At 52.8% G+C, this 20845-nt stretch overlaps 2 protein-coding genes across 2 annotated transcripts; one reads left to right on the top strand and one right to left on the bottom strand.

Moving 5' to 3' along the window:
* The first annotated feature begins 1648 nt into the window (after window positions 1–1648).
* On the top strand, window positions 1649–2587 carry LOC134509699 (olfactory receptor 14A16-like). Its single transcript, XM_063322302.1, has one exon. The coding sequence runs from the start codon at window positions 1649–1651 to the stop codon at window positions 2585–2587; it is 939 nt and encodes a 312-aa protein (XP_063178372.1).
* Window positions 2588–9197: 6610 nt separating this feature from the next.
* Window positions 9198–10133, bottom strand: LOC134509704 (olfactory receptor 14J1-like). Its single transcript, XM_063322306.1, has one exon. It carries the CDS (start codon window positions 10131–10133, stop codon window positions 9198–9200), a length of 936 nt encoding a protein of 311 aa, XP_063178376.1.
* Between the last annotated feature and the right edge of the window lie 10712 nt (window positions 10134–20845).

The following is a 20845-nucleotide window of genomic DNA, read 5'->3' as shown; positions in this document are numbered from 1 at the left end:
TGGCCCAGTGGCAGGGAGGCTCTGGGCACTATTGGAATGGCCTGAACCTGGTTGAAGGGTTGTTTGTGAGATGATGGATCTTTTCTTTGGTGGGAAACAGCAGGAGAAAGAAATAATACAAGAAAGGGCAGCTTGGGAGGTGGACACTGGACAGCAGGAGAAAGAAATGCCACTGCAAGGGCAGTGCTGTGCTGCATCAGATCACCCAGAGGGAGTCGGGATCAGCCCAAGGCGTTGTGTTTCAGGAACAGCCAAGGACGACGGAGAGAGATGAGTAAAGGCAGTGAGATGCTGAGGGGAGAGCAAGACGGGGAAGCAGGGGGGATGTCTGCAGCCTGCAGGGGAAGAGGAGCAGATGTGGGACACCATAGCACAGCCTGTCGTGGAGACGATCAAGGGAGTTGGCAAGGCTGAAAGCCCCCAACAGTGCTTATGTCTTTCTCCTCTTGGCTGTGGCTGTCGTCTGTGCCACCAAGGCTACCAGAAGACACCTTATCCTTACAGCACTAGGGCCTTAGCGCCTCCTCTTCCCCACCCGGGAGCCGTCATTCTGTCTTTCTGCCCTTGGCATTGCACGTCCTCCCATCACAATGCCCCAGCAAGAGCCCTGAGCTGTGCTTGTGGGGCAGGATCTCCCTTCCCAGGGGCTGGAGGACAGGGCTTGGCCCTTTGCCTTCCTCTCACACATTCAGCATTAGCCAGCGTCAGAGACACCTCTCCATTGCCTTTGCCTACCTGCCCTCACCGCCTCCAGTTTTCCCTCTAACGAGCCACCAGGAGCCTTTGGCACTAATGGCCCTCAGTGGGACCCATTAACGCTCCAAGAAACTTTGGAGTTTGCAGCTGACGTTGACTTCTGGAGAGGTTTCATCAGCCTCCCCTGTGTCTGAGCTTCAGGGACTCAACACCAAAACCACCAGAGAGGGCATTAAAATGCCTTGGACTGGTCCTGCTCAGTACAGAAATGGGGGTTGGCCGGGCAGCAGGAATCCGTGTTCGCTGCTCGGGATGGGCATCGGGGGGTAAGCAATTGTACTGCATCACTCCTGGTTTCCTATATTCTTTTGAAATGATTGTCATTTTCTTTCCCGTTACTAGTCTATCAAACTGTCTGTATCTCAACCCATGAGATTTTTATTCCTTTTTCTCCCTCTTCTACCTATCCCTCTGCAGGGGGTCAGGGGGGAGTGAGTCAAAAGCTGCGTGGTCTTTCCCACCCAACAAGGCTGAGGAGTGAGCTGGCTCTGCTCATGTCACTGCAGTTTGAGGACAACCAGGAGTTTCCTTGAGGTTTTCCTGCAGGAATATGCTGAGCAGCTCCTCTGCATTACAAGTGGATCACAGATGAGGTAACTAGTGAATGTCAGAAGCTGTAACCCCTTTCCCCAATCCCTGCTGCTGTGGAGCAGGGATGACTCCTTGGGAGCCCACAAGCAGAGCTCTGCTCCTCACGGCACACTTGGCCAGCAACAATGAGAGCTCCAACAAGGGCAATGCAGAAAGCTCCCGCAAAAAAGGACACAGGCAAAGTGTGTTTCCGCAGCTTGGGTTTGGAAGGGCAGGCAATGGGAAGAGATTTGCTCAGAGCTGTCCTGACTTGTGAGTGTGCTTTCCTCCTTTGGCAGTACCTTGGGAACAAAGGGATGTGATGTCCAACAGCAGCTCCATCACCCACTTCCTCCTCCTGGCATTCGCAGACACGCGGGAGCTGCAGCTCTTGCACTTCTGGCTCTTCCTGGGCATCTACCTGGCTGCCCTCCTGGGCAATGGCCTCATCATCACTGCCGTAGCCTGTGACCACCACCTCCACACCCCCATGTACTTCTTCCTCCTCAACCTCGCCCTCCTCGACCTGGGCTGCATCTCCACCACCCTGCCCAAAGCCATCGCCAATTCCCTCTGGGACACCAGGGCCATCTCCTACTCAGGATGTTCTGCCCAGGTCTTTCTGTTTCTACTTTTGATAACATCAGAATATTGTCTTCTCACCATCATGGCCTACGACCGGTATGTTGCCATCTGCAAACCCCTGCACTATGGGTCCCTCCTGGGCAGCAGAGCTTGTGTCCACATGGCAGCAGCTGCCTGGGGCAGTGGCTTTCTCCATGCTCTGCTGCACACGGCCAATACATTTTCAATACCTCTCTGCAAAGGCAATGCTGTGGACCAATTCTTCTATGAAATCCCCCAGATTCTCAAGCTCTCCTGCTCACAATCAGACTACCTCGGGGAAGTTTGGCTTATGGTGTTTGGTGCCTTTTTTTCTTTTGCATGTTTTGTTTTCATTGTGGTGTCCTATGTGCAGATCTTCAGGGCTGTGCTGAGGATGCCCTCTGGGCAGGGACGGCATAAAGCATTTTCGACATGCCTCCCTCACCTGGCCGTGGTCTCTCTCTTTATCAGTTTTGGCATGTTTGCCTATCTGAAGCCCCGCTCTGTCTCTTCTCCAGTTCTAGACCTAGTGGTGTCAGTTTTGTACTCGGTGGTTCCTCCAGCAGTGAACCCCCTCATCTACAGCTTGAGGAACCAGGAGCTCAGGGATGCCCTTAGGAAACTATTGCAATATACTGTATTTCACCAACGATGAGGTAACTGTCTTTCTCCTACGACTCCCCGCATATTCACTGAAAACAGCAGGACGACCTTTTGTTCATAACCTTCTTTCCTTCCTTCCTTCCTTTCTTTCTTTCTTCCTTCCTTTCTTTCTTTCTTTCTCTCATTATTCATTCCTTCCTTGCTGCCTTCCTTTCTCTCATTATTCATTCCTTCCTTGCTGCCTTCCTTCCTTCCTGCCTTCCTTCCTTCCTTCCTTCCTTCCTTCCTTCCTTCCTTCCTTCCTTCCTTCCTTCCTTCCATTTCTTCCTTCTTTCCTTTCATTCCTTCGTTCTTTTGTTCCTTCATTCCTTTGTTGATTCGTTCGTTGGTTCCTTCCTTCATTTCTTGCTTCCTTCCTTGTTTTGTTCCTTATTCCTGCCTTGCTTTCCTTCCTTGCTCTCATTCCTTGCTTTCCTTCCTCTCTTTCTCTGTTTCTCTTTTTTCTCTCATGCTTTTTTGAGTCTTCCAATAATATTTTTCCTAATCTCACTTCTTAAGCATTCAGGTGTTGTTTCTTGCCCAATGACCTGATGTACATGAGAAGCCAGACTCCCTCCATACTTGGAACAAAATAAAGGCAGCAGCAGAAAATCAAGCCGTGAATGAATGCTTTATTTTGCTTTGCTTACACACGCAGCTTTGGCTTTACCTGGGCTGAGCTGGGAAGTGCTCGGGAGAGGAAAACACCAGTGCAGAGCTCAGCTGTGTGAGTGTGAAGGCTGGGTGCACACAGCAGTGTTCTCACACAGCCAGGCCTTCTGGAGAGACAGGAAGGACCAGCAGAGCAGGACCTGCTCTGTGCCACGGTCCCTGGACACCCCGGGGAACCTGCCCCAGGGTAATCGTCACCAACCAGCCCCTCACAGCTGCAGCAGCAGCCACTCACCTCAGCTCAGAGAGCTGGTCTGTCCCTCCATGGAGGGACACAAAATGACTGCATCAGAAGTTTGTTCTTGCATCACAGACTTAGGAATACACATTTCATGTGTGCGATGAGATGAATTTGAGGGAGCACAAGTGCCAGCAGCTACTCCTAGGAGTGTCCTGTTGTGGGAAACTCAGCTTATTGAGATCACTTCAGGTTTGGAGTAACATCCGCTGGGTAACCACCACTGGCATGTGCTCCCTTGGGTGTAGGTCATAGAGACATCGAATCATAGAACCGCAAAATGTTTTGGGGCTGCCAGCGCACATTGCCAGTTCATGTTCAGTTACTCCAGCCCCAGCATCCTCACGCCCTTCTCTGCAGGGCTGCTCTCAATCCCTTCGTCAACACACTCCATGAGTCTCCTGCACTGCTCACAGCTTCATGGGATGCTCTTCCAGCAGCTGCCAGGGTGACTGGAGTCCCCCAGTAGATCTCTCAGCCTCTGAGTGTGGTGCTTCCTGGAGGTGAAGTAAGAACGCTTCGTCAAAAGGCTCCTCTTGCTCGGGTGGCCTGTAGCAAACCCCAGCCGTGAGGATTCCAGCTGCACAAGGGTGCTCAGCTCCTCCTCTTTGTTCCCCAGGCTGCGTGTGTTGGTACAGAGGCACTTCAGCTGGGCCACTGACCATGACAACTTCTTTAGAGGAACACACCCTAAATCCTACGAAGCATTTCACAGCCGTTTCCCTGTAGGTTCCGAACACACCAGCAGCCCCTGGCCCTTCTCTCTTCCTAAAAACTCCATCCCTTTCCCGGTCAATCCAGTCTGACATGCAACTGGCCTCTTTTACACCATGTTCTGCCTCCCCCCTCTTGGTTCCTCCCTGCTCCCCCTTCCGCTGCATGTCCCTCAGGGCTTTGCACAGCTCTATTCATTCCCGCATCCCTCCCAGACCAGGCTCCCTCTGACTCACAACGTTCTCATTTCAAACGGACACTTGATCTTCCTGGAGGTGCCACCTGGACTTTCTTGATGGCCCACCACTTCCTGGGACTGGCAAAAGCTCTTTCTTGCCATCGACTCCATGGTTCTTTTCTCAAGTTTGTGGCTCAGTGCACTCTGCTTCTGCTTTCCCCTTTTTTCTCCCCGTTTCCCCATTAACAAGGTCCCCGCGCAGATGACCTTGCTGGAATAAACACTCCCCCTCTCACACGCCTCCATCCCTCAGCGTGACTGACCACCTTTGGTTCCCATTGCTGCCTCCCTGAGCCTTTGCCTCAGGTTTGGGGCCCTGCACCTTCTTCTTGATGGCCACTCGGCCTGACAGCTGCCCCGCCCACCAGCTTCCGGTGGAAGTCCCGCCCCCTCTCCTCTACTGGGACTCTGCTCTCTTCTGATTGGCTGCCAGCACCGGCCACCCCGGCTGGGTAGACCCGGACGTGCATCGGATCCGGAAGGCCCTTCCCCTACATGCACGGGGGCCACCATTGTGGTTTGTCCATCATTTTGAATTGAATAAATCCTTCTTCAGTATGATTTAGTGTAGTGAAGAATTACAGTTTAAATGTGAACGGAAGCAGAAGGAAAAGGCCGGGTGGGGGCCCCCCGCATTACCAGGCTGCAGAACAAGCCCTGACAGGGTGGGCTGGGAGGAATTCAAGAGGGCAGAGGGGTGCCCGAAAGGTGGTGGGGCACGGGCACGCTGGAACATGCCCAGGGGCTACGGCCCCCTTCTAGGAGGGGTGAGCAAGTGACGGAGAGGGGGGTCAGTACTGGCTTGGGTCCCCCCAAAAGACGAGCACGCAGCAAATAGGTTGGTATGTGCTTGTGAGGAGCTGCTGCCTGAGTAGCCAACAGGCCAAGAGGAGGCTTCTGGTCTGTGTAGGAGCTTGTGAGGAGTCATATCTCAGAGGTGAGCAGACAGCAAGCAGGGGGAGATGTGGGGGTCAGGTCTCTGGTGCCTGAGTAGCTGATAGAGCAGGAGCAAGGCCAGGGCTCCTGTAGGGGCTGGTGAGGTCACTGGTGCTGGTGTAGCTGATAGGAGACACGTGGCTCAGGCTTGTCCTTGTGATGTCACTCTTGGCTGAGTAGCTGATAAGGCAGGACCAGGTGCACAGCTCGTGTAGGTGCCTGGAGGTCACTGGTGCCTGTGCAGACGAGAGGCCAGGAGCTGTCACCTGGCTTGTGGATGTCTCTGCGATGTCACTGGTGCCTGAGGAGCCCAGGAGAAACATCTCTTGTGTTGGGTGTTTTGAGGTCCCAGGTGCCTGAGAAGCTGGTAGGCAAGGACTAAGCACCCATCTTGTGTAGATGTTTGCAAGGTCACCTGTGACCGCTGAGCTGATAGGCCAGGAAGAGGCCCATGGGTTGTGTAGGAGCTGGTGAAGTCACTGCTGCCCGCGTACCTGGTAGGGCAGGAGCAGGAACATGGTCTGTGATTTCCCCACTGCCTGTGTAGCTTTTAGGAAGGAGCCGGTGTATGGTTTGTGTGGGTGCTTCTGATGTCATTAAAATGGACCTTTCCTTGACAGAACACATCAGAGGTTGACTCAGCATCAGAGCCATCTGACTTTAACTTCTCAAGTGGTTTGTTCACTCTCCTCACGGTAACTGAGGTTCATGGGAGTCAGCACCAAATACATCACATGGTCGTTAAAATGCAAAAAGCTCTGATGAGCCATGCCTTTCCCCATAAGATTCTTCAAGTCTTCAAGTCTTGTACAGCTGGTTGGAGAGGTTTCAGGACTTTAAAGAGGGAGATTTCAATGAATATCCAAAGGGAAAGGACTTTTTGAGATTTTTGGTTTGTTTTTGCGTTCTTTTTTGCCAGCTGACAGAATAAGTGTTGCCAACATTCTTCAGCTGATATTCATCCAGGGTGCCTCCTAAGGAGCTCTGGACATGTAGGAAAAGCTGTCTCCTTGATGGCAAACACCATATAGACAGTTCCTCCTCACCGCCCCAACCCTGCCATTTCTCTCCGTGGCCACCTGGCCATGATTTTAACATCACAATGTTAAAATCTAACCTTTTCCCACGGAAATCTGTAGTTGAACGTTACAGCTCCTGGGCACCACTTCCCACCTGCTTTTCTTAGAGAACTGGCTGCACACAGGCATGGAAGTGTTTTTCTTAATTATGCTCAAACGAAAGTACAATGTGATGCAGCCTGATAAAAAATATAACACAGTGCTCCAGAGAATGCTAATTTCTTGTCCTGAGGTTAATACACTTCCTGAAAATGCCCTTTTTGGCATCATGGGAAGACATCTTCACTTTATGAAACGTATTCAATCATCTCGGCTGGTGAAAATGTGCTCTTATTTTTTTAAATGTGGAAAACAATTCCTCAGCTTCTCAGGCAGACCTCAGTTGCTCGACGCCCCAGTTACCTGATGCATTTGCCTGGGACTGGCAGCCAGCACATGAGAGCTGAGGGACACCAGAGCCCCCAGCAGCTGCACAGGGAGGCTGGGCAGAGGGTCTCAGGGCATCTGCACTGGCAAGAGGCACCTGGGGCCCTACAGCTGAGGACATTTGTGTCCCGTTAAATGCATCCCATCTGAAAATCTGAAAATCACTTTCCCTTCCAAATGGAGACAGCACACCAAATCACCCCTCTAAGTCTGCAACATTAAAACATAACTAAACCAAAGAAGGAGGATGAGAACAGAGGACTGTAATTCCAGAAGGGTAAGTTCTTTCCTCTCCTTTACAACTTGTTCTTAATTTCTTTTTTGTTTCGTTTTGTTGACATTTTCTAAACATTTCCCTTATAATCAGACCCAGCCCGTTACAAAAGACACCCATCTGTCCCACATGGAGCCCATTGCATCCCAAAACACTCCCTGCCCAGGACTGGCCAGGTCACTCCTGACTGCTTGCAAGGAGCAAGTCGCACGCTCAAGAGCTCTCGCCTGATGGAGGGAAGCAGGGGCCCAGCTTCAGCGAAATGCTCCGAATAGCCAAATCTCATCACACCTGTGTTACAGGCACTTCTCAAAGGAGTTTTTAGACCATCCAGCCACAGTTCCTTTCCATTGTCTGCAGGAAGTTCTGTCTGTGTGTGAGAGAGACAGGTACAATTGTTCAGCAAAAAACATTTCCTACTATCCACTTGGATTCTGAGGAACTGCTCTATTTTTATTCACATAGTTTATCTCTCTTCTCCTGTGTCTCTGTCCCTTCTTCTCCGTCTGCCTTTCCTGCCTTTCCAGCGCTCTCATCGGAATGATTCATTGGCTGGCTGAGTTGCTTAGGGAAGGAGAGATCTGTGGGTGTCATCTGGGTGTCCCAGATCTCCACACCTCCTTTGCCTTCTCCCTGGTGCAGATGAGAAGAACAGCCCAGTCTGAGCTGGCCCTACAGCAGTGCCCACTACATGGTGCTGCAGAGCTCTGGGCATTCATATCACACTCCCAGCCCCTCCGAGGAGCACAGGAACTTCCTGGGTGCAGAGAAGGGGTATCAGCCTCCCCACTGGCCCCAGGGTTGGAGGCTGGACATTGCCTGAGGATATGTAGGACAGTGATGCTCCTTGCCCCTCTTCTCCGGTCCGGGATATCCTAATCCCCATCTGCTCTCCAGGACAGCAGAAGAATCCTGCTCCTGGGGCTCCTCAGGCAGCTCCTGCTCCCCAGTGACAGAACAGCCTGCCCTGAGCTGGTGCAGCCAGAAAGATGGTTTTCTTTCTCATTCATTCCTGCTCCACACACGCAGCCTGTCCTGCTCTTCTCTTGGGATGTCCCTGTGCCCCAGAGAGCCTTTTCCCAGGGGAATGCATCTGTGCTGGCCTGGCCGGCTGTTCCTGGCCCCCTTTCCTGAGCTCCCTGCAGGGCCCTGAGCTGGTGCTGCTGCTCTGCAGAGCAAGGTGGCTGTGGTGCCCTGAGACCATGTGGTGACTATGGATTGGCTGTGCTGGTCAAGCTGGATGCAGACCTAAACTAAACAGAGGGGATCCTTGCACGCAGGAACTCTCTCCGCAGGTTGTGGCAGGTGCTCAGAGCATGTTGAAACAGGGCATTTTAAAAGGTCACAGTGTGTTCGGATGTGTCCCTAGATCCAGGTCATGGCTCTTCATTGAAGGTGGTATGAATCACATTCCAGGCTCCCTTCCCTGCGCCTGCTGTGCTCCCCCTGCCTCTCTTGGGATTGCAGAGCCAACATTAGCCTGTGTATTCTTTACCAAGTGGCTCCACTTGGCTTTTTGAAGTTGCATTTGCTGCCCACCCCCAGGCACAAGGTGTCTGTAAATATCCCCTCTTCTCTCCTGGTGGGAGACAGGACGATGGGCAACTGCCAGCAGCCCTCTCACATGTGGGACAGTCGCAAGCAGAAGCATCCTGACCATTCACCATCTCCAGGGGCACTGCACACCCACAACTGAGAGCTGACACATCCCCCTGTGAGCTTGTCCCCATGAGCCCATGGAGAACCCAAGCACAGCATCAGGCCCTTTTGGAGTGCAATTCCTTGTGGGTATTCCTGACTCCAGCTAAAGAAAGAAGATCTCAGTCTTTGGACCATGCACTGAGGACATCTCCTTTTCTTAGAGGCTACATAGTGATCGACACATTCAGTGGAGGCCTTTGGGTCAGTCGGACTGGGGTGGTGCCGCTGGAGAAGCGGGATAAATTCAATTATTTGTGTACAGATACAACAATCACTGGAAAATGCCCAAAGCAAAGAAGCTGCCCAAGAAGAATTGGCGATTACTTGTAAAGAGCGATGGGTGGCTTAGTCCTGCTGAAATATGACCAAGTGAATCAGTTTCCTCAGGGCATCCTTGAGCTCCTTGTTCCTCATGCTGTAGATGAGGGGGTTCACTGTTGGAGGCACCACTGAGTACAGAACTGCCACCACCAGGTCCAGGGAAGGGGAGGAGAGGGAGGGGGGCATCAGGTAGGCAAACATGGCAGTGCTGGCAAAGAGAGAAACCACGGCCAGGTGAGGGAGGCACGTGGAAAAGGCTTTGTGCCATCCCTGCTGTGAGGGCATCCTCAGCACAGCCCTGAAGATCTGCACATAGGACAGCACAATGGAAACAAAGCAGCCAAAGACTAAACAAAGACTAAATACAAGGACCCCAACCTCCCTGAGGTAGGAGTCTGAGCAGGAGAGCCTGAGGATCTGGGGGGCTTCACAGAAGAACTGGTCCAGAGCATTGCCACGGCAGAGCGGTAGCGAAAAGGTATTGGCAGTGTGCAGGACAGAATTGAGAAAACTACTGCCCCAGGCAGCTGCTGCCATTTTGAAACAAGCTCTGCTGCTCATGAAGGTGCTGTGGTGCAGGGCTTTGCAGATGGCACCGTAGCGGTCATAGGCCATGACAGTGAGAAGGAAATATTCTGCTCCAAGCAAGAAGAAGAGAAAGAAGACTTGGGCAGCACATCCCGAGAAGGAGATGGCCCTGGTGTCCCAGAGGGAGTTGGCCATGGCTTTGGGCAGAGTGGTGGAGATGGCACCCAGGTCGAGGAGGGAGAGGTTGAGGAGGAAGAAGTACATGGGGGTGTGGAGGCGGTGGTCACAGGCTATGACAGTGATGATGAGGCCATTGCCCAGGAGGGCAGCCAGGTAGATGCCCAGGAAGAGGCAGAAGTGCAAGAGCTGCAGCTCCCGCGTGTCTGCGAATGCCAGGAGGAGGAAATCAGCCTCAGAGCTGCTGTTAGACATCTGGCACCTCTTGGCACAGGGTCATATCCAATGAGGAAGAGAGTGACAAGTTAGAGTAGACTTCTCCGAGGAAAACCTACTTTGTTTGTTGTAGAAATCCCCGACAATGCCTCTGTCTTTTCAGTAATGCCTTGCTGTGGCTCCCTTTCCCTTGAGCTGTGGTTGGTACTGGCTGAGGTTGGCAGGAGAGCAGAGGCTCTGCTGAGGTCCCTGGAAAAGCCACATCTGCCCTGCAGCAACTGTTAAATAGGAACACGGGGTGATTTTAGATTAAATGTGATTTTCAGGTTAAATCTGCTTGTGATAGAAAAGAGCATTGTCACTCCCAATTCACCTGACTCCAGAGCAGAGCTCTGGAGATTTTGTTTTGTTATTTTTGTTCGACTTGCCCCAGCACTCGAGCAAAGTGTTTTTAAGGCAGAAATTTTTTGCATTTCTGCTGTACTGAAAGTGAAATATTGTGGGTCCCGAGTGACAAAGGGGCTGTACCTTAGTGCAGAGCGAGGAGATGTGTCTTCTCCATGGGGCTCCTAGATAACAAAGAGATGCCATGGGAGAGCTGAGCCCTGGTGGAGGGCAGCGCAGTCCAGCAGGACCCCCCAGGAAAAGAAAGGAATGTCCTAAAGATGGGGTGTTCTGCTCATTGCCAGCCCCGCACAGTGCAGTGCCCAGAGCCCACAGCCTTGGCGGGGATAAAGGCAGCACAGACTGATGGGGAAACACGTACAAATGCCTTGATGTTTCTGCAGAGGGAAGCGGGACAGGGACAGGCCGATGGTCACTCAGCAGTTTCTCCTCCCCAGGGGTCGGGTGTCTAATCATAGAATCACAGAATGATAGGGTTGGAAGGGCCCTCTGGAGATCATCTAGTCCGACCCCCTGCCAGAGCAGGGTCACCTACAGCAAGTTGCACAGGAATGCGTCCAGGCGGGGTTGGAATGTCTCCAGAGTTGGAGACTCCACCACCTCCCTGGGCAGCCTGTGCCAGGGCTCTGCCACCCTCAAAGTAAAGAAGTTCCTCCTCATGTTTAGGTGGAACTTCCTATGCTCGTTTGTGCCCGTTACCTCTTGTCCTGTCCCCGGGCACCACTGAGAAGAGCCTGGCCCCATCCTCCTGACACCCACCCTTTGAGTATTTATAAGTGCTGACAAGGTCCCCCCTCAGCCGTCTTTTTTCCAGACTGAAGAGACCCACATCCCTCAGTCTTTCTGCATAAGAGAGGTGTTCCAGCCCCCTCAGCATCTTGGTAGCCCTTTGCTGCACCCTCTCCAGCAGTTCCCTGTCCTTCTTGAACCGGGGAGCCCAGAACTGGACACAGTGCTCCAGGTGCGGCCTCAGCAGGGCAGAGTAGAGGGGGAGGATGACCTCCCTCCACCTGCTGGCCACACTCTTCTTGATGCACCCCAGGATGCCATTGGCCTTCTTGGCCACAAGGTCCCATTGCTGGCTCATGGTCATCCTGTTGTCCACCAGGACTCCCAGGTCTCTTTCCACAGAGCTGCTCTCCAGCAGGTCAGCCCCAACCTGTCCTGGTGCATGGGGTTATTCCTCCCCAGGTGCAGCACCCTGCACTTGCCCTGGTTGAATTTCATAAGGTTTCTCTCTGCCCAACTCTCCAGCCTCTCCAGGTCTCTCTGGATGGCGGCATAGCCCTCCGGTGTGTCAGCCATCCCCCCCAGCTTTGTGTCATCAGTGAACTTGCTGAGGGTGCACTCTATCCCTTCATCCAGGTCGCTGATGAAGATATTGAAGAGGACTGGACCCAGCACTGACCCCTGGGGAACACCACTCCTCACTGACCTCCAACTAGACTCTGTGCCCTTAATCACCACCCTCCGAGCTCTGTCTTTCAACCAGTTATCTATCCACCCCACTGTCCACTCATCTAACCCACACTTCCTAAGCTTCCTATGAGGATGCTGTGGGAGACGGTGTCGAAAGCCTCGCTAAAGTCAAGGTAGACACCATCCACTGCCCTCCCCTCATCTATCCATCCAGTCACGCCATCACAGAAGGCTATTGGGTTAGTCACACAGGATTTCCCCTTGGTGAATCCGTGTTGACTACTGCCCATAGCATTCTTTTCCTCCACATGCCTTGAGATGACGCCCACAACGAGCTGTTCCATCATCTTTCCAGGGATGGAGGTGAGGCTGACCGGCCTGTAGATCCCCAGCTACTCCTTCTTGCCTTTTTTGAAGACTGGAGGGTCGTTGGCTTTCCTCCAGTCTTCAGGCACCTCGCCTGTTCTCCAGGACCTTTCAAAGATGATGGAGAGCTGCCCAGCACTGACATCCACCAGCCCCCTCAGCACTCTCGGGGGCATCCCATCGGGGCCCATGGACTTGTGAATATCTGCTTGACCTAATTGATCCCTCACTCGATCCTCCTCAACCTCAAGGGAAGTCTTCTTCTTTCCCTGTTACTTCCCCCAATGCCTGGGACTCCTGAGGGCTGGGCCGAGCAGTAAAGACGGAAGCAAAGAAGGCATTCAGTAACTCCGCCTTCTCCGCATCCGCTGTCCCCATGGCTCCTGTCTCATTCAACAGTGGGCCCACAAATTCTCTGCTCTTCCTTTTGCTTCCAATATACTCATAGAAGCCCTTCCTGTTGAGCTTGACATCCCTGGCCAGGTTTAATTCCAAGGCGGCCTTGGCTTTCCTTGTTTCATCCCTGCACGCTCTGGCAGCATTCCTGTAATCCTCCCAAGGGGTCAGTCCCTTCTTCCACGTAGTGCAGACTTCCTTCTTCCACTTGAGCTTTTTCAGAAGCTCCCTGCTCAACCATGCAGGTCTGCTGTGTCCCTTGGCCGATTTCTTTCTCTTCGGGATGCACCGATCCTGAGCTTGGAGGAAGTGGTCTTTGAATACCAACCAGGTCTCTTGAGCCCCTTTGCCTTCCAGAGCCCCAGCCCACGGGATGTCTCCAAGCAGTTTCTTGAAGAGGTCAAAGTTAGCCCTCCTGAAATCCAAGGCTCTAATTTTACTTCTTGTTGTTTTGTGCGTAGTACCCATGATCCTGAACTCCATCATTTCATGATCACTACAAGCTAGGGTGCCCCCAACCTTAACGTCCCCCACCAGTCCCTCTGTGTTTGTCAGTACCAGGTCCAGGAGTGCTCCTCTCCTTGTTGGCTCCTGCACCACCTGTGTCAAGAAGTTATCATCAATGCACTGGAGGAGCCTCCTGGACTGTGCGTGCCTGGCTGCGTGGTCTGCCCAGCAGATATCGGGGTGATCAAAGTCCCCCATGAGAACCAAGACCTGCGATTGCGAGGCTACCTTCAGCTGTCTCTAGAAAGCCTCATCAGCTTCCCCATCCTGATCAGGTGGCCTGTGATAAACACCCACAACAGTGTCCCTCATGTTGGCCTGCCCCTTAATCCTCACCCACAAGCTCTCGACCCTCTCGTCATCCGCCCCTAGTGAGAGCCCGATGGATTCCAAATGCTCTCTCCCATGGAGTGCAACTCCACCACCACGCCTCGCTGGCCTGTCTTTCCGGGAAAGGACGTAGCCACCCATGACAGCATTCCAGTCACGCGAGCTGTCCCACCACGTGTCAGTAACTGCAATGAGATCGTGGCCCTGCGACCGCGCACAGATCTCCAGCTCTTCCTGCTCATTCCCCACGCCGCGTGCACTGGTGTATCAGCATTTCAGAGAGGGAGTCGTGTGTGTAGTTGTGACCCTTGAGATGTGCTGTGCCTTCTGGCTACCAGAAATACTGGCACACTGGCCCACGAGCGCTGAGCAACTGCGCCCTGGCAGCTCCCCAGCAAGCCCAGGACCGTCCCCACCCCCCTTCAAATCCAGTTCAAAGCCTCTCAGTGAGCCCTGAGAACTCAGGGAGTTACCAGGGATTCAGGGAGTCATACTGGGAGCACTGGGACCGCAGTGGGAGCACTGGGGGGAGTCAGGGAGTCATGCTGGGAGCACTGGGACCACTCTGGGAGGAATGGGGGGAGCCAGAGAGGCATACTGGGAGCACTGGGACCGCACTGGGAGCACTGGGCGGTGTCATTGTGTCATACTGGGAGCACTGGGGCCATACTGGGAGCACTGGGGGGAGTCAGGGAATCATCCTGGGAGCACTGGGATCTCACTGGGAGCACTGGGGGAAGTCAGGCAGTCACACTAGGAGCACTGGGACTGCAATGGGAGCACTGGGGGGAGACAGGGGATCATACTGGGAGCACTGGCAGGAGTCAGGGGGTCACACTGAGAGCACTGGGAGCGCGCTGGGAAAACTGCGGGGAGTCAGGGGGTCGTACTGTGACCACTGGGAGTGCACTGGGAGCACTGGGGGGAGTCAGGGAGTCATACTGGGAGTCATACTGGGACCGCACTGGGAGCACAGGGGGGAATCAGGGAGTCATACTGGGAGCACTGGGACTGCACTGGGAGCACTGGGGGGAGTCAGGGAGTCATACTGGGAGTCATACTGGGACCGCACTGGGAGCACAGGGGGGAATCAGGGAGTCATACTGGGAGCACTGGGACTGCACTGGGAGCACTGGGGGGAGTCAGGGGGTCATACTGGGAGCACTGGGACCACAGTTGGAGAACTGGGGGGAAGTAGGGAGTCAATACTGGGAGCACTGGGACCGCACTGGGAGCCCTGGGGGGAGTCAGGGGGTCATACTGGGAGCACTGGGACTGCACTGGGAGCACTGGGGGAAGTCAGGGAGTCTAACTGGGAGCACTGGGACCACTCTGGGAGCAATGGGGGTATCAGGGAGACATACTGGGAGCACTGGGACCGCACTGGGAGCACTGGGCGGTGTCATTGTGTCATACTGGGAGTACTGGGGCCATACTGGGAGCACTGGGGGGAGTCAGGGAATCATACTGCGAGCACTGGGATCTCACTGGGAGCACTGGGGGAAGTCAGGCAGTCACACTGGGAGCACTGGGACTGCAATGGGAGCACTGGGGGGAGACAAGGGATCATACTGGGAGCACTGGCAGGAGACAAGGGATCATACTGGGAGCACTGGCGGGAGTCAGGGGGTCACACTGAGAGCACTGGGAGCGCACTGGGAGAACTGTGGGGAGTCAGGGGGTCATACTGTGACCACTGGGAGTGCACTGGGAGCACTGGGGGGAGTCAGGGAGTCATACTGGGAGTCATACTGGGACCGCACTGGGAGAACTGTGGGGAGTCAGGGGGTCATACTGTGACCACTGGGAGTGCACTGGGAGCACTGGGGGGAGTCAGGGAGTCATACTGGGAGCACTGGGACCACACTTGGAGAACTGGGGGGAAGTAGGGAGTCAATACTGGGAGCACTGGGACCGCACTGGGAGCACTGGGGGGAGTCAGGGGGTCATACTGGGAGCACTGGGACTGCACTGGGAGCAGTGTGGGAAGTCAGGGTGTCTAACTGGGAGCACTGGGACCACTCTGGGAGCAATGGGGGTATCAGGGAGACATACTGGGAGCACTGGGACCGCACTGGGAGCACTGGGTGGTGTCATTGTGTCATACTGGGAGCACTGGGGCCATACTGGGAGCACTGGGGGGAGTCAGGGAATCATACTGGGAGCACTGGGATCTCACTGGGAGCACTGGGGGAAGTCAGGCAGTCACACTGGGACTGCAATAGGAGCACTGGGGGGAGACAGGGCATCATACTGGGAGCACTGGCGGGAGTCAGGGGGTCACACTGAGAGCACTGGGAGCGCACTGGGAGAACTGTGGGGAGTCAGGGGGTCATACTGTGACCACTGGGAGTGCACTGGGAGCACTGGGGGGAGTCAAGGAGTCATACTGGGAGTCATACTGGGACCGCACTGGGAGCACAGGGGGGAATCAGGGAGTCATACTGGGAGCACTGGGACTGCACTGGGAGCACTGGGGGGAGTCAGGGGGTCATACTGGGAGCACTGGGACCACACTTGGAGAACTGGGGGGAAGTAGGGAGTCAATACTGGGAGCACTGGGACCGCACTGGGAGCACTGGGGGGAGTCAGGGGGTCATACTGGGAGCACTGGGACCGCACTGGGAGCACTGGGGGAAGTCAGGGAGTCTAACTGGGAGCACTGGGACCACTCTGGGAGCAATGGGGGTATCAGGGAGACATACTGGGAGCACTGGGAACGCACTCGGAGCACTGGGGGGAGTCAGGGGGTCATACTGGGCGCACTGGGACTGCACTGGGAGCATTGGCGGGTGTCATTGTGTCATACTGGGAGAACTGGGACAGCACTGGGAGCACTGGGTGCAGTCAGCAACTTTTACTGGGAGCACTGGGACCGCACTGGGAGCTCTGGGGTGAGTCAGGTAGTCATACCGGGAGCACTGGGAACGCACTGGGAGCACTGGGGGGAGTCAGGGGGTCATACTGGGAGCACTGGAACAGCACTGGGAGCACTGGGGGGAGTCAGGGAATCATACTGCAGCACTGGGACAGCACTGGGAGCACTGGGGGAAGTCAGGAAGTCATACTGGGAGCACTGGGACTGCACTGGGAAAACTGGGGGGAGTCAGGGGGTCATACTGGGAGCACTGGGACAGCACTGGGAGCACTGGGGGAAGTCAGGAAGTCATACTGGGAGCACTGGGACTGCACTGGGAAAACTGGGGGGAGTCAGGGGGTCATACTGGGAGCACTGGGAATGCACTGGGAGCACTGGGGCCAGTCAGGGAGTCATACCGGGGGCACTGCGACGGCACTTGGAGAACTGGGGTAAGTAGGGAGCCATACTGGGAGCACTGGGACCGCACTGGGAACATTGGGGGAGTGAGGAACTTTTACTGGGAGCACTGGGACCGTACTGGGAGCACTGGGGGCAGTCAGGGGGTCATACTGGGAGGTCTGGGACCTCACTGGAAGCACTGCGGGGAGTCAGGGTGTCATACTGGGAGCACTGGGAGTGCACTGGGAGCACTGGGGCGAGTCAGGGAGTCATACTGGGAGCACTGGGACCGCACTGGGAGCACCCGGGGGAACCACGGAGTCATATTGGAAGCACTGGGACAGCACTGGGAGCAACTGGGTGGAAGCAGGGAGTCATACTGGGAGCACTGGGACAGCACTGGGAGCAACTGGGTGGAAGCAGGGAGTCATACTGGGAGCACTGGGACCGCACTGGGAGCACTGGGGTCAGTCAGGAACTTTTACTGGGAGCACTGGGACCGCCCTGGGAGCACTGGGGGGAGTCAGCGGGTCATACTGGGACCACTGGGAGTGCAGTGGGAGCACTGGGGGGAGTCAGGGGGTCATACTGGGAGCACTGGGACCGCACTGAGAGCACTGGTGGGAACCTGAGAGTCATACTGGAGGCACTGGGACCGCACTGGTGTGATAAATGATTTAATCGCAAACAGGATTCCAATTACAATTTACAATTTATTAAAGGAACAAAGGCAAGCAAACAGCGCTGGGTGTGCCGGGGGTCTCTGCCCAACCAAGACACACACCTTACAGACCCCATTTTTGGTTTATATCTCCTATACTAATACATATTCATAACTGCCTCTAAAATGGTTGGCCCTTGCCAAAAATGGGTGTATCCCCCCCCTTACAGGTCACTATGCAGATAACAACAGGACCGGCTTAAGTTGGTATTCTAGAATGTTCGCCAGGTGGCTCCTGCAAAACACAGACACGACAGACACACCGTCTCGTCTGCGATAGACACACCGTCTCGTCTGCGGCCATACAGACAAAACAGTCACAGGTCACACTTCACCCTGTGGCCCTGACACTGTTCCACACTGACACGAATCAGTTCAGCACATTTCACAGTGGACAAGATCAAATCATTTATTGTTCTATTAAAAAAGAAAAAAAAAGGTTCTGAATGTGAATGGAAAACCGTTTTCTGTATTCACTTACCTTTCTGTTCTGATGTATTTACTGATGCCTGTCTTTATTCCCAGTCATGGAATTCATAGAGTCGGTTCTGTGTGAGTAGCACGCAGTCAGTTTGGTTTGAACTAAGCCGTGGGCAGAGCACTAGCGTAAGGTTTGGACCCAGAAATGTGCACTCTTGTGGGCCTTGTGTCAAATCATCTATTTGTGCACAGAAATAAACCACACAAAATCATTTTCTAAAAAACTTCATGCTGCTCTTAGTTTCACCTTTGCCTCTTCTCCGCTAATCAACATTATTTTTCTTGCTAGAAGGTGTACAAGGAGTTACATTCTGGGTAAGAGCTAGAGTCAGGGGGATTTGTGTTTTCATTGCTATTTGCCCTCAGAGGGCTGCTGAGAGTCATGGTCACTGTCTTGTCAATCTTCTCAACCTCTCCTCTTCTGGGGAGGAGCAAGTAAGCGAGCCAGTATCAGGATGTCTTTTTAAGGGAAGAAGCTTAGTTGAAGACAAGAGGATGTATTTACACTGAGACTGACACAGGCCCTTTTCTGTGCCTTCATTAACTTAAACAAAGTCTGAGCTGAGCGGAACAGAGCATGTGCCTCTCATGTTCCTGCACAGGGGCTATAGGGTAGAAACGCGTGGAGTTCACAGCACCGGGAGGGACAGTGCCTGACAAGAGAGTGGGATTTTCCTGAAAAGGGAGGAATGAGCTGAGAAAATAAATAAAAGTGGAGGGAAGGATGGGGCTACTCCCACAAGAAACCTTTCCCTTTTGTCAGATCTACGGGTGCAAGTCAACAAAACCCAAATCCTTCAGCAAGTTGGAAGGCACCTTGTGACCTTTCACTTCCACAAGTTTTATGCACAGTTTTGACTTCCTTAGGGGGTGGATGATGAGAGGGAGTAGACAGCTGAGATCAGATTTAATTTACTTATTAATTACTTGCTAAACTTTGTGTCAATTAAGAAGTAGCGCTGTTGTGAAGACAGAGGGGTCTTGTGGCCAGAGAGGAGACTGCTAAACTAGGTTGATAGTCTCTCCTAATCGGTCTTCCTTGTCCTTTTCTCCTTTTCACTGGTTCCTTTGACTCTTCCTTGTGCTACTTCTCTCTTCTTAAAGCAAGGATAATTTGAATTCATATTCTAGCAATGCCAGTACCTCTTTCTGGAATGTTGTTCAATGGAAGGGTTTGAGGCAAGTGACAAATACCACCATGAAAAGTATATATGCAGTGGTGTTATGCACATGCCTGGAATACTGTTGCCATTTCTGTCGTTACAGGTACTAGATATGGGGAGTGTCTGTTGCCAAGATCATACGTGCCGCGATTGAGAGACGGAACGCTGCTTGATGCAAGCAAGATGTCAGTTTATTAGACGCGTCGGAAAGCTTTTTATACCGTTACTTAACAGTTACATAAATTACACAAATTCTGTCATTTCTAATTGGCTTAGCTCTAAATGTTTCATTACAATAATCCCTCCTACTTGCGGTTTCGCTACATGCTAGAAGTTACAGTTTTGGAATGTGCTAAAAGCTACAGTGATAACTTTTTGCCTACTCCCTACTTTTTCAAGGTTTTTTATCTCAGACCTGCAAGGCCAGTTGTTCCCTGGCTCCTCAGAGTTATTTGTCTCAGGTCTGCAAGGTCGGCATGCCCTCGAATTTCTTGCATACTTGTACTTTTCTGCTAGCTGCCCCCGACACATATGCATAGTTAGCATCTTATATTTTGCCTGTAATCGATCATCCGTCCTACGAGAGTATTGCATGGACCTTTCCAGTGCGTCTCTAATTGTGGTGTTTAAAGCCTGGGTCCCTCTCTGTTGGAATGGGAGCCATCACTGGCAGAGCAATCACTGCCTTTGTTTGATAGTATTTGCGCTTGACATTAGGATGAAGGGTGTTTGGCATTTCTCGCCAGCTGGATGTGTTAGAAGTGTGGACAGCTGTAATGTGGTGGTGCAAGCATAAGAAACTGGTAAGTTGTTTTGTTTGTTATAGCAACTGCGTGAGCTGATGGCTGAGCACAAGCCTCATATAGGTAAGATGGACAAACCTGGGCCTCAGTTGCTGGAGCTGAGCCCAGGAGAAGGTTTTTCTATCCAAGAGGAATATGTGGCAGCACTACGTATCAAAGGCACCCCATAACCTATGGAGCCAGAATGAGAGGTTGTAATGACTTGCATTTTCTTCCTTTTAAGTTCTAAAACACCTCGTCTCATTCATTGAAGTACGAGTACAAGGAAGCCCACTGAATGTACCAACAATTCTAAAATTTAATATATATATCTCCTAAAATTAGACCTTGATAGTGCCAATTTAATTCCCGTCTTTACCACTTTTGTAAGGTTTTGTTGCTGCAATCAGTTTTCCAGAAGTCCAGAAGGTGGGAAGGCTACTTATCTTCCATAACACATTTTGCTGGCTCGTATGATATTCGCACTTCTAACAAAAACACTGAGTCCATAACGTTGGTCACAGTGTCTGATTTGAAGTGGGTTGTGTGGTGGGAAAAAGTCATTACGTTTGCATTGCCTGTATTCCTTTGAATAGAAAGGATGTAGCTATTTGTTCCCATCAGGCAATCTTGTTTTGCTGGGCTCTTTCTGGCACCTTTCCCAAGTGTAGTCAGGAGTGCTTTTTGTAGGTCCCGGAGGGATTGTTAAATGCACCCAAGGTTTACTAATTTCTGTAAACTGAAAGGGGCACGGTGGTGAGGTGTTTTTAGGAGTCTCTAGGGATCCAAAAGCATGTAGTAAAGGCTGTCTTTGGACCTATACCAAAGGGTGAACCATGTTACAGAGCTGTAATTGAGTTTCTGGACACCTCCCTGGGCTCAGTCAACTGTGGGTCAACAGAACACATGCTCTTGGGTGCTTT

This window comes from Chroicocephalus ridibundus, unplaced genomic scaffold (genome assembly GCF_963924245.1).
Source record: "Chroicocephalus ridibundus unplaced genomic scaffold, bChrRid1.1 SCAFFOLD_26, whole genome shotgun sequence".
Taxonomy (NCBI): domain Eukaryota; kingdom Metazoa; phylum Chordata; class Aves; order Charadriiformes; family Laridae; genus Chroicocephalus; species Chroicocephalus ridibundus.
This window is presented reverse-complemented; position numbering and strand designations above follow the sequence as displayed.